The sequence below is a fragment of the Papilio xuthus genome, unplaced genomic scaffold, assembly GCF_000836235.2.
Source record: "Papilio xuthus unplaced genomic scaffold, Pxut_1.1 DF829758.1, whole genome shotgun sequence".
Taxonomy (NCBI): Eukaryota; Metazoa; Arthropoda; class Insecta; order Lepidoptera; family Papilionidae; genus Papilio; species Papilio xuthus.
Window position 1 is genome coordinate 2,549,992 of NW_013528891.1, and position 12,207 is coordinate 2,562,198.

The window sequence follows — 12,207 nt, forward strand, 5'->3', positions numbered from 1 at the left end:
AGAACCGCCATATTTGATTTTTCCTATCCTGTAGATATAATATTAAGTCAATCAATATCACTCTACATTATATTTTTCTTGATCCATTTTTAGTATCTTGTAAAAGATGAAAAAATCAAATCAAATTAGAAAATAAAACTATATTATCTTAGAGTAGAAAATATCATTTTATTATTACAAATTACCAAGAATACATTTATACCTCCGAAATTTTTTTGATACTTGTAAAATCTTAAAACTTTCCTTAAAACACAAAATAATACTTAATTTTTATTGGTTTTTCAATAAAAAAATGGAAAAGATCTTTTGAACGCATCTTTATAATGTCATTGTCATTAAGGTTTGACAAATGACAAGCACGAGTGCGCGACAACTTCGTGTCGGGTGGTTATATTTCATATAAATATGATTGTTATTTACAACGATTTACCTTTCATAATCACTGAATAGCCATCTTTCTTGAACTGAAATCATAAAACTAACAAGTATTTAGCAGTGAAAAGTCCCAATCGATTATAAACGCGAAACAGCGTCCCACAATCAACACAACACAAACAAACACACAACACAAACAAACGACTAACACAAAATGATTTCTTCAAATTTGACGTTGTCAGCTGTAAAGGGAGGCATAAACGTGCGACGCCGACGGAGAGTCAGTATATAGACTATCTCCCTCATTTTCTATATCTATTTCATTCAGACGCATGGAGGTGGCGGTTAGCGGCTGTTATACTTTGTTTACGAACAGAACTGACCTCTGTTGAAAAAGCTAACCAGTACATAAATTATCCTTAAAGGTTTACTCATAAGATTCAATTTAACGATGCCGTACAATACAACATAGAGGCTACACATGTAGAAAGAAATATGATCATAGAATTTCTGTCCCTTCTTAACACTCGCCAGACGAGAAAAAGACATGTCAACACACACAACTCAAACGTATATTTTAATCTTTCTATGGAATACACTATTTTTACAATTGAAATTGTTCATTCATTTCATTTTCATACCTTACCTATTAAGGTACATATAAGTATTTCTAATAATTATCGTGATAAGTTTACCGACTTACCGTTTTATATGTACAAGATTGGAAAACGCTTTTTTAGATAAGTAAAATTTAACATCAACTTACATTATTAATGTAAAATAAAGCTGTCTATTTTGGTTCTCTGTGACTTATATTTTAGACCCTGTTTGACTCTTGACGCACAGAATCAATTATGAATATTTGCTACGACAATGGCCTAGGCGCCGATAAATATTAGCATTTTTTAAATCTCGTTATATGTAACAACTTAAATCGTTACTATGGTTACCCTTCACTTGTTTGTTAGTTAAGCAACTTGGTGATTTACAATTAAAATCTATTGCATACATCTTTTCTTTAATTTAAATCAACGTAAGAACAATAATTTAACTTAAAGGAAGCCTAAGAATTAAAAATGAGGAAGGTTTGACTTATATTTTTCTACCTGACGTCTATTAATAAGAACTTATCTATAAAAACTATTCAAATTGTGTCGTGATTTATTAAGAAACATATGGATTTTACATATAATCAAAATGGGTACCGCATTAATCAAGTTATTTTCACCGGGAGATGTCCAAGCAATGGGCTCAGTGCTCGACCGGGTTATATCTCAACCTAGCACAGAAGAACACACTGTTCTTTACAAACTGGCTGATTATAAAAAAGGTAAATGTTATTAAGATTATGATTTATATTCGACAGTTATATATTCCGGTCAATTAACCGTGGGTTTCTGAGACCAAAATCTGTGGATAAAACATATCGTCATCCCTATTATTATCTTTGACAAAACAGAGATATGAATATGTTTTAATAAAAGACTTTGGTATCAAAAACCAACGGTTAAATTCCAACTGTGCGTAATAATAAGAATGTTCGAAACATCTTTGTAAATCTGAAAACTTCTTATGTTTTCAGGTGGTCTGCTTCTAGAAACCTACACTAAAGGTGGCATGGTAGCTGCAGAGAGATTAATACGAGAAGAATTCTCAGCCTACATGTACGCTGGCGGTCGAGGCCGTGTGATAAATAGAGCTGAATATTTACGCTGGAAGTTCAGGGATCAGGAGCAGGTGAATTACTCAGAGTCACAGTTGTGTGAACGATTTTGTAAACGATTACTTAAATGGTCAATCAGAGAACTGCTTAGTGTAGTTTTATGTGGAGTTTCTGTTCTATGCAATGGCTGAATTATTTATATAACTACTAGCTGTCGTCTGCGACTCTGTAAGCGTAGTATTAAAAAAAAATAGTAGCCTATATTTTCTTCCATACTATGTTCTACATCTGTGCCAAATTTCAGCGAGATCCGTTGAACCGTTCCTGAGATACCTTCAAACAAATATCCATCCATCCAAACATTCGCATTTATAATATAAGTAATATTTATATTTTTTATAGGTTGTATTACCAATAGAAGCTTCGCTGTCTCCGTATGACCCGCTTGCCAAGTGGGAGGACCACGTGGCTTGCTGGCAGATGAGTTATCGCGGCGCCCTTGGTGAATCATTGCTGCATTTGTTAATTATCTGTGATACAAAAGTCAGTATCTTATAGTTGAACTTAAGACATAGCAATTCAGTTTATTTAATATAGATTTTTCTCAATCAACATTGTAAGGCTTCTTAACTAAGTGGGGCAGTAACCGTAGTGTTCTGAAAACTTGGTTATCACCGTTTCATCAAAAATAAAGACATGTTTTAATACAGAGATTTTGGTCTCAGAAATCCACGGTTAGTGGTGTAAGCAATAATGATTTCAGATCCACACGCGATTAGCAAGGACACTAGTGAAATGTTTTCCCAAACTGTCGCTAGATGTCGTAGAGGGCGAAGAGTATTTGGGTAAGTTTTACATAAAAATAAAGCTTAGTATTATGTTTACTCTATAAGTAATCTTACTAAGCTTACTTCTTACAATCTTACTCTTATAATACCAATATTACAAATGCGAATGTTTAGATGCATAGATGTTCGATTAAAGGTATCTCCAGAACGGCTGCATGTATCTCACTGAAATTTAGCCCGGAAGAAGACATAGGCTACTTAAGATTTCTTTTTAATTTCGCGCGGGCGATAGCTAGTACAATATAAAGGTTAATATGATGTTTACTTAATATATATCTAATCTATATAATTTATGTATTCTGCAGGAGCCAGCGCTTTGCATTTAGCTATAGCGTACAGCAACAACGAATTGGTACAAGACTTGGTGGAGGCAGGCGCTGATGTCAGCCAAAGAGCTATCGGTGAGTTTAGATCTTTGATACATGGAGATTTGTTTGTTTAACAATTGAAGGATCAAAAAAAGACGCGATGGAGGAAATGGAGAATATATGCCAGTGACTACTTTTAGACTTTATTAGAATCCTTTGGCGCGAATGATGTGCTTTCGTTACAAAGTCCAGTGTCAGAATGATTAGTGAGGGGACATAAATGTCGACATTTCAGTAGGGCTAGTGTTGCGCCAGTACACCGGCACATTGTCGGATTTTCTTCCTAACACTAATTATGAATACTTTTGCTTCATAGGTAGCTTCTTTTTACCACGTGACCAACAGTGCGTCCCTCCATCCCGCCATTCCAATTACGAAGGTCTAGCTTACCTAGGCGAGTACCCGCTAGCGTGGGCCGCTTGCTGCGCCAATGAGGCCGTGTACAATCTACTTCTCGACTCTGGTGCTGATCCCGACTCTCAGGACTCTTTTGGAAACATGATACTACATATGGTGGTCGTTTGTGATAAACTGGTACGTGGTGAGAGAAAGGCGTTAAGGTTTTATTGTAAATTAATACTACAGTCTGAAAATATGGTTAAGTATTTAAAAACTAAAATTAACTAACAAAAACATTTATTCAAATGTATCCATAATACTTTTTTCCGTATAACTGTCGGTTTCTGAGACCAGAATATGTATAAAAATCGACAGACTTTTAATTATTTTTGATGTTGTATGTTTTAAACGGGAATTTAGCTCTCAGAAACCCACGGTAAATGAAGTATCGGTGTATAAAAGATTTTCACTTACAGGACATGTTCGGGTACGCACTGCGACATCCAAAAGTCCCGGCTAGTAATGGTCGGGTCAACCACGCGGGCTTCACGCCCCTAACCCTGGCATGTCAACTGGGTCGTGCATCCGTCTTTCGTGAGATGTTGGAGCTATCAGCTAGAGAGTTCTGGAGATATTCCAACATTACGTGCTCTGCTTACCCTCTTAATGCATTAGACACTTTACTGCCTGATGGAAAGACAAGTATATAAAATTATGTGTTATTTTCTGCCTCAGATCTTTATATAGTTGAAGATTTAAATATATATAAATAAAAATTCAAATATTATTTCTAGATTGGAACTCAGCATTATTTATTATTTTAAACGGAACCAAACAAGAGCATTTGAATATGTTGGATGGTGGTATAATTCAGAGACTACTCGAAGAGAAATGGAAGACTTTTGCTAGAGTAAGTTAAATTAACCGTGGGTTTTAGAAACCAAAATCTCCGTTTAAAACATATCGTTATCAATGTTTTATCAAAGATGAAATGTTTTATTCAGAGATTTTGATATCAGAAATTCACGGTAGCAGTCGCAAAAACCAAAAATTATTCATTAAAAATTAGTAATAAATTATAAACATTTCAAGAAGCATAATAGTGAAAAATACTTTCAAATTTCCAGCAAAAGTTTCTAAAGCGTTTAATGATCTTCATGCTGCATCTTCTACTTCTTTCTGTATCTGTGTACTTGAGACACAGCAGTATTGAGGCTGATGCTAACCCCAATTGGGGGTTGGAGGTGACGGACGCTAGAGGCGGTATACGATTAGCCAGCGAACTGGGCACCATACTTAGTACATTATGCTATATTATACTGCAACAAGGAGATGAAATAAAGAACCAAGGTTTAGTTGCTTATTTCAAACAATTGGTAAGCCTATATTTTACATACAAGTAGAAAGAAATCCAATTCATACTAAAAGATTGCTTTTTATATACAACCACCAAATGTTGAATTTATCTTTCTGGACCTAAGTATTCTGTTTAAAATGTAATAAAATGATTTTTTTTCTACGCAGTTCAATGCGTCCACAGTAATCTTTATGTTTCTCTCACTTAATATTTTAAAGTTATACGTTATGACGCATATTAATATGTTTCTTTTTAATGTCAGATTCATGAACCTGCCAAGTTTATATTTCTGGCGTCTAACTTGCTGCTCTTAGCGTGCATACCAGCGCGTCTCTCTCGTCAGATGATGGTGGAAGAAGCTATACTGATTTTTGTCCTACCTGGCTCCTGGTTCTTACTTATGTTTTTTGCGGGGTAAGAAATTACATCTTGAAATACTTTTAACACTGGCTGGTTTCAAAACAATTTGAAACAAAAGAACACTGACCTGGCTATAAAGCGTGGTTTTTTGTGCCTAGTCGATTTTCGCCATTTTTGCGCTGATGTAATAGAATTAACTGTCACGTAACATCATCAGGCGCTGTCAAATCGGAACGAAACAAAAACATTCACTGTCAAGCAATTGTCTATCGATTTATAGAGATCAGTGCAAAACAATTAGTTTTATTTTTATAGCGAGCCAGTATTTTATAGCACACATATTTACTCTTTACCTTGTAATTAAGGAAGAAGTAATACGGCATCCGTTGGTCTTGTTCAGTGATTACCAAAGAGGTACATGTAGCCACCAAATCAACATTATTTTTTTCTTAATCTCATAGTGCGGTGAAGCTGACCGGTCCATTCGTGACAATGATCTACAGCATGATAACTGGAGACATGTTTACATTTGGCATTATCTACAGTATTGTGCTCTTCGGCTTCTCGCAATCCTTCTACTTTCTCTACAAAGGTAAATATTTTACTTATGGCCTTTTTGCCTAACTGTCTGGGTGGCTAATAACCGGTTGTAACCAATTTTAATTATCCAGGATTCCCAAATGTCCAATCAACTTTATTCTCCAGTTTTCCAAGCACATGGATGGCGTTATTCCAAATAACTCTTGGTGATTATAGTGTGAGTTAAAGTTTTGTGGTTAATTAACCATTCGATGTAGATATCCATACCAAAAGTTAAACTTATTACTTCCAGTACACAGATTTGGGTATGACGATATACCCGAATTTGGCAAAGGCGGTATTCGCGCTGTTCATGGTGTTCGTTCCCATCCTGTTGCTCAATATGCTTATCGCCATGATGGGTAACACATACGCGCACGTCATCGAACAATCTGAGAAGGAGTGGGTTAAGCAGGTGAACACAATTTTTAGATAACTAAAGATATGAAAGTATGAATTAAAAGAGAAAGAGATAAAACATATTTAGGAAAGTGAGTGGCAGATACAGGAATATAATCCAAACACTTAACAAGTTGCTACGAGAAAACTCTTGGTCTAGTATATAACGTGCAAAATTAAATGGATAGATCGATGGATATAAAAGGTGTATCATGATGACGCTAAATTAAGATCATATATACTTAACCTTTATCTCACAACACCCTTTTTTATAAACTCAAAAGTGATATTTCTTTAATAACAATTTATGTATTCCAAGTGGGCAAAGATAGTGGTGGCGTTAGAACAATCCGTGGCGCAAGAAGATGCTCATCGATATTTGCAAGAGTACTCTATAGGTCTGGGACCGTCAGACGACCCACGATACGAACAACGTGCAGTAATGGTAATCAAGAGTAAAGCCAAGACCCGCGCGAAGCAGAGAAAGGGAGCTCTTGCTAATTGGAAGGTGAGGTCCGTCTCTAAAATATAGTGTCATATCTTTTTGTCCAAGCCGTGGAAATTCGCAGTGCATGGAAACAGATGAAAAGTTCCCTCCAGTTTAGTAACTTTCTCTGAAATACAGAAAACATGTAGTTTTAATAAATGTAAGAATTTATTTTGTTTACAATGTACTTTTCTTCTTTAGCGCGTTGGTAAAGTTACGATCGCAGAGTTGAGGAAACGAGGCATCAGTGGCGAAGAGTTGAGAAGACTGATGTGGGGTCGCGCCTCTATCTCTACACCGACCAAAGCACCGCTAGCGTGAGCTATTTAATTTAAAAATTATAATTTTTTTAATAGTTCAGCCCTCTACAAAAATCCAAAAAAGATTACCTCGCCCCACCATCACCGATTCGGGCCTAATCGAAGAAAAGGCCGCGATCTGGCCAACATTAGGCTTCGTGTGCACCTTTCTTAACTCTATCCAAATTATTTCACCAGACGGAGACCAATAGATTAACGTAAGTTTTGGTAAATACCTCGTTTCTGTCAGTAAATCTTCGTATTTGTATATTTGGTAGAAGAGTACCACCGCCACCAGACTGCGTGACGGCAGCAGAAGAGGTGTTGAACGGCGAAGTTGGCAATGGAGTCGGATCAGCTCTGTCATCTGCTTTGAATGTTATGGCATTCACTCATGAACTTGATCTTAATGGTGAGTAACTGTCAGATTCAGAATCGTTGAGCGCTAAGAGAGTCTCTTAGTGAAGATTCATTAAATCTACACTAAGGATACAGTGTAGATTTAGTAAATGTATATACTGTATCCTTAATTATAATATACAGCAGTAATAAAGGGTGTTCTAAATATACATCCTTGGTATACTCTATGTAACTCTTTTCAGGTCAAGATCCAAATCAGAAGCAAGCAACACCAGATCTATTAGTAAATGGTCAAACATTGAAATCAAACGTGATTCCATCGCAAGTACAGTCAACGCCAAATCAACTAACGGTCCCGTCTAATATTGACCCAAATATCAGCTTGACATTACCCACTACTAAAAGTGACTTAGAAATAAAGACACAAGGCACTCCGGGATTTAATATACACGTACCATGTACTGTACCCAATGAAATGCTGCCTGGACTGTCTGTTCAAGGTCTTGGTCCTCAAATACAATCTACACCAGTATTACAACGCAAGTATCCTAAAAATAAATAACATTCTTCCGTTAAATATGAATAACAGTACGTAGTTTCTCTCGAAGACATTTGAGTATTGCTTTATCTATACTGCTGCTATATATTCTTCCTACAATAAGACTCATTTATCAAAGTTGACCAACGTTTTATCTTCATAATTTTATATCTACCATCGTTTTTGCATATTGACTAACAATAAAATGTTATTCTTTTATTCAAAAGCCGTCAAGGAGGAAGTGTTCAGAGATTATCTGTTAGAATTGATTTCGTTGGCGGAAAAAACTGATCCAAGCGATCGTCAATTGAAAAGTTTGGCAGAACAAGCTGCGAACTTGGAGCACATACCTGTCATAGACATCAATACCAGTGTAAGTAAAGAATACAAAATACGTCTTTATAAATCCTCCTTGCCATCTGTTGTTTTGTAATTTTATTTTCTTTTGATTAACCCATGTTATATCGCACCTTTCAAACTGTTATTAACTTCTAAAGGTTTTTGATCTTATAGACGGCAGCAAAATCAACGCGCAAGATGGTGGCGGGCGCTGTGTCAGGACTTTTCGGAGTGGCAGCAGACGCGCCTGCGCCCGACGCAGGTTGGCGAAGGGAACGACAGGAACAAAGCGATAGTGATCCCATATCAGGTAAACACTACGACCAGAGTTTTGACAGCTTATTACCGATGTGAAAGATGTAAAATCTTCTATATGCTATTATAATTAATCTTCGAATTTCTCCACAGGGTTCCGGTGAATATCCCGGAACCCTCGCAGTCCCATTTGATGGCTACTGATGGGGTTTTAGTGAGTAGAAATCTCACATAATCCTGTAGTCCCCAAAAATGTTTTCTCCAAATACAAAGAAGGGACATGAGATCCAGTATATTTCTTTGTTATTTTCGTAAATGTAGTGGGAAGATATGAAGACTGCGTTTACCAATTGTAGAGTCCGTTCTTTTGGGTCGTGCGTCCCGCGCGAGACGTGCTAGGTCGGCGTCGCGCCGCGCTGCTCCGCCCCCACCACACCTCTACGTACCGGCCAGGTAGTTATGCGTAGATATACAAGTATTTCATTGTAGCTAGATTAATTTTTCTACCTTTTCATACATATTTTGAACCAGATCTATGTATTTGGTGGCGTCTGAGAGCAGTGCTGTAGAAGACGAACCACCATGGGAAGATCAACTGAGTTCTGGAAATAATTCGTGAGTTTAATGAGTACTTGACCTCAAGAATTATTCTGTATATTGTTAATGTCAATTTATTAATAACAGGGCAATGGGTGCCAGTCGCGATGAATCTGCTCGTATGAGAGCCGCTCGTCCACTCTGCATACAGCATGCCACAGGTCAAGCTCAAGTCGAACATTCCTTATTTATTACAGGTAAAATCCAAATACTTTTAATTGCTTATCAAATAGTTGTCAACCGATTTATTTGATTGTAAATTCTAAATAGGTCCTGGTAGTGGTGCTGAGGTGGAAAGTGCTGCTCCACTGACCACAGTCCAAAAGAACGAGAAAAGGACGCGTCCGAAGACAGCTCGTCCACGTCGTAACAGGTATAGGTCGAACACATTGTGTTCAATAAACTTAAATGAGAGATAATTAGAACATCGTACTATTGTTTACTATTAGGAGCAAAGGTATTAGTCACGTAGTGGAATTGGTCTTTCCAAATATCTTGGCCCTCCCCGCTACACCGAAATTTGTGTTCTATGCATCGACTTGCGCCAAGACTTATAACAAGTCGTAAATTCGATACGGCCATATGTCATGTGCTTTTTATCAGACTTCGAAAAGGAGGTTCTCAATCCCTGATTTTTTTTGCATAGATCGTCGCTGCTTCTGGTAATTATTTACTTTTGTTACTTATATATTATTATGTTGTATACAGAGTATCGCCGGTGCCTGAAGCCAGCAGTCCACTGCAGCACTGGGCGACTGCGCCGCTCAACAAACTCTCTCGCTTTATTCATTCCGGCGGTTCCTCTACCTCTCTTACATCGCACACCTCCCAGGACAGTTCTACCAAATATTGACGTCATAATACGTCACAAGGTAACGTGAATGAACTATGGAATATGACTTAGGTAGATAATTTATAAAAATGTCGAATTTAGTACTGCCATTACTAAAATTACTTATTATGTTTTCTGCCGTCATTGAAAAAAAAACCTAATTAACCTATTACCATAAGATGCATTTGCACACGTAATATCAGGTTGGTCCTGTTCCTATACAGTGGGCTTCCATTGCCGAAGCACAGGAACAAAAATTACTTCCTACAGTACAGTGACTTTTGAGTTGGAAACACAACAAAAATATAATTACCCTATAAGCCTTAACTATAATAGCATGTAAAAGTTTATAAACGCATAATGAAATTATTAGATAAGTTAGTTATGGGATCAATATTTATATATAAAAGTTTTAATTACAAAGTGGTAGGACATTCATTCATGTACAAATAAAACAAAGAATTGATTCGTACGTTTTATTGTAAATGCCCACTTTCTATGGCCTCTGTGGAGTAAAGATATGAAAATCAACAAAGAATCCCGAAAAATTAAAAAAACCGAAGCACTTCTACTCAAAACGTATCGTCTCGCTCATTTTAATTGGAAAGAAGTGAGACAATTATATGTTTCAATACAACTGTTACGACAGTGGAATTTTACGGTTAATGTTATCATATATTGTTCATTGTTTAAATAAATCGTTTTCTATGTTATTTGTTTTTTTTTAATTTTTACATAGAATCTAACAATCCCTTCAAAATTAGGAGACCAACAATTGTTCAATTATATGTTACTATTTAATTTTTAGAAACATTAATTTCGTATATAAATAAGGAAAATATGAATGCTAATTAAACAAAAAATAAATATTTTCGGAATTATAGTAATTGTAAAATTTCATAAAAAATTTTAGCACGTAATAAAAAGAAAAAAATGTTATTCACTGTTTTAGCGTAGATTCAGTGAAAATTTTATGAACCTTTAAGTGCATTAATCGCGGGTTTCTATTGTAAAAAAATATTGTTCCTCAGTTTAAATCATGTAAAAATATATTGTTCCTCAGTTTTTCTATTAAGGACCAAAGGAAAAGCAAAATGTTTTTGTGTGAACTTTCTCTACTAGAAATCTATGGTAAAGATACAAAACAAACAAGCCAAAGAACATATTTTTTTAGATATTATAATGTTTTAATTTTATAAAAGTATAATGCTTCACTATAATAAAAAAGTAGAGTCTTGAAAGCCAAAATATTAATTCCTTCTATCACGTTATCACGTGATATAAATTAAAAAAAATATTTGAATATCGAACAAAAATTCCCGATTAACACGTATAATAATTTGTGTTAGTTTTATAAACATTTTTAAACTATGTTAAAAAAGCAATTAAAATATTGTAGAAATTATAAATTATCAATAAAATAGAATATTTTGTCGTTTAATTTACGCGATATATACTTAGAAACAGTTTTTTTTTTAAAATCATGTTTGAGAAACAGTTTAGAAAGACTTTTTCAGATGTCAATGCATTTCCGCTTCGGAGCTCTTTTTTAATTTGAACACAGTCAATAAGTACATTTTTAATTTTTATAAAAATCTGACGGATGACAGCGGACCCTTGGTTCTAGCGCCAGGTACTTAGAGTTTTCAGTTTTTCTCCTAATTTATCATCGTCCCTAATTCATAAACTAAGTAGTTTTGGAGACCAAATAATTCTTAGAGTTTGTACGTAATTTCATGTCATATTTCATAGACCATAGACTTACCGATTTCCGTTTATACAAACCAAGCCCGTGTATCGCCATCTCTTTCCCTCCGTCACCGCCATATTCCATAATCCATTGTATTTTTTACTTTTTACTACTTTTGTTTTGGTTAGGAGTACACACCTCGGCCTTTAACATAGATCGACAACAAAAAAAGGCGTTTATGTAAATGATAAATAAATAGGAAAATGCAATGCACACATGACATTATATCAATATGTAAAATGCGAAAAGATGTCACAGAGTAAAAAAAATCTAACCATAGATTAAGATTTCTAAATATGCACACATTAAGATTAATATGCACTTAAAATTATTGTTGCAAATTGATCTGAAACATTGCACATTTTAAAAATAATTTCATACAAGTTCATAAATACAGGATGTTAAAATTTGTACAAAAAAATGCACAATTTAAAAAAAAAACCACATTCAAAAAGACATAGG

The 12,207-nt window shown here is 35.3% G+C and overlaps 1 protein-coding gene across 1 annotated transcript; it reads left to right on the forward strand.

Moving 5' to 3' along the window:
* The first annotated feature begins 1,230 nt into the window (after positions 1–1,230).
* Positions 1,231–10,304, forward strand: iav (transient receptor potential cation channel subfamily V iav). Its single transcript, XM_013306586.1, has 24 exons — positions 1,231–1,705; positions 1,958–2,112; positions 2,441–2,581; positions 2,802–2,883; positions 3,192–3,287; positions 3,571–3,788; positions 4,070–4,295; positions 4,388–4,503; positions 4,721–4,969; positions 5,213–5,364; positions 5,772–5,902; positions 5,982–6,067; positions 6,143–6,304; positions 6,608–6,796; positions 6,977–7,092; positions 7,350–7,486; positions 7,677–7,973; positions 8,200–8,345; positions 8,486–8,621; positions 8,923–9,019; positions 9,098–9,181; positions 9,251–9,360; positions 9,434–9,536; positions 9,872–10,304. Exons 1-24 carry the CDS (start codon positions 1,573–1,575, stop codon positions 10,014–10,016), a joined length of 3,507 nt encoding a protein of 1,168 aa, XP_013162040.1. The 5' UTR covers positions 1,231–1,572; the 3' UTR covers positions 10,017–10,304.
* The last annotated feature ends 1,903 nt before the right edge of the window (positions 10,305–12,207 follow it).

Coding starts and splice junctions, on each gene's coding strand:
- iav (XM_013306586.1), top strand. CDS start 1,573: ATGGGTACCGCATTAATCAAGTTATTTTCACCGGGAGATGTCCAAGCA. Junction 2,113..2,440: donor AGTTCAGGGATCAGGAGCAG/GTGAATTACTCA, acceptor TATTTTTTATAG/GTTGTATTACCAATAGAAGC. Junction 9,182..9,250: donor CTGAGTTCTGGAAATAATTC/GTGAGTTTAATG, acceptor TATTAATAACAG/GGCAATGGGTGCCAGTCGCG.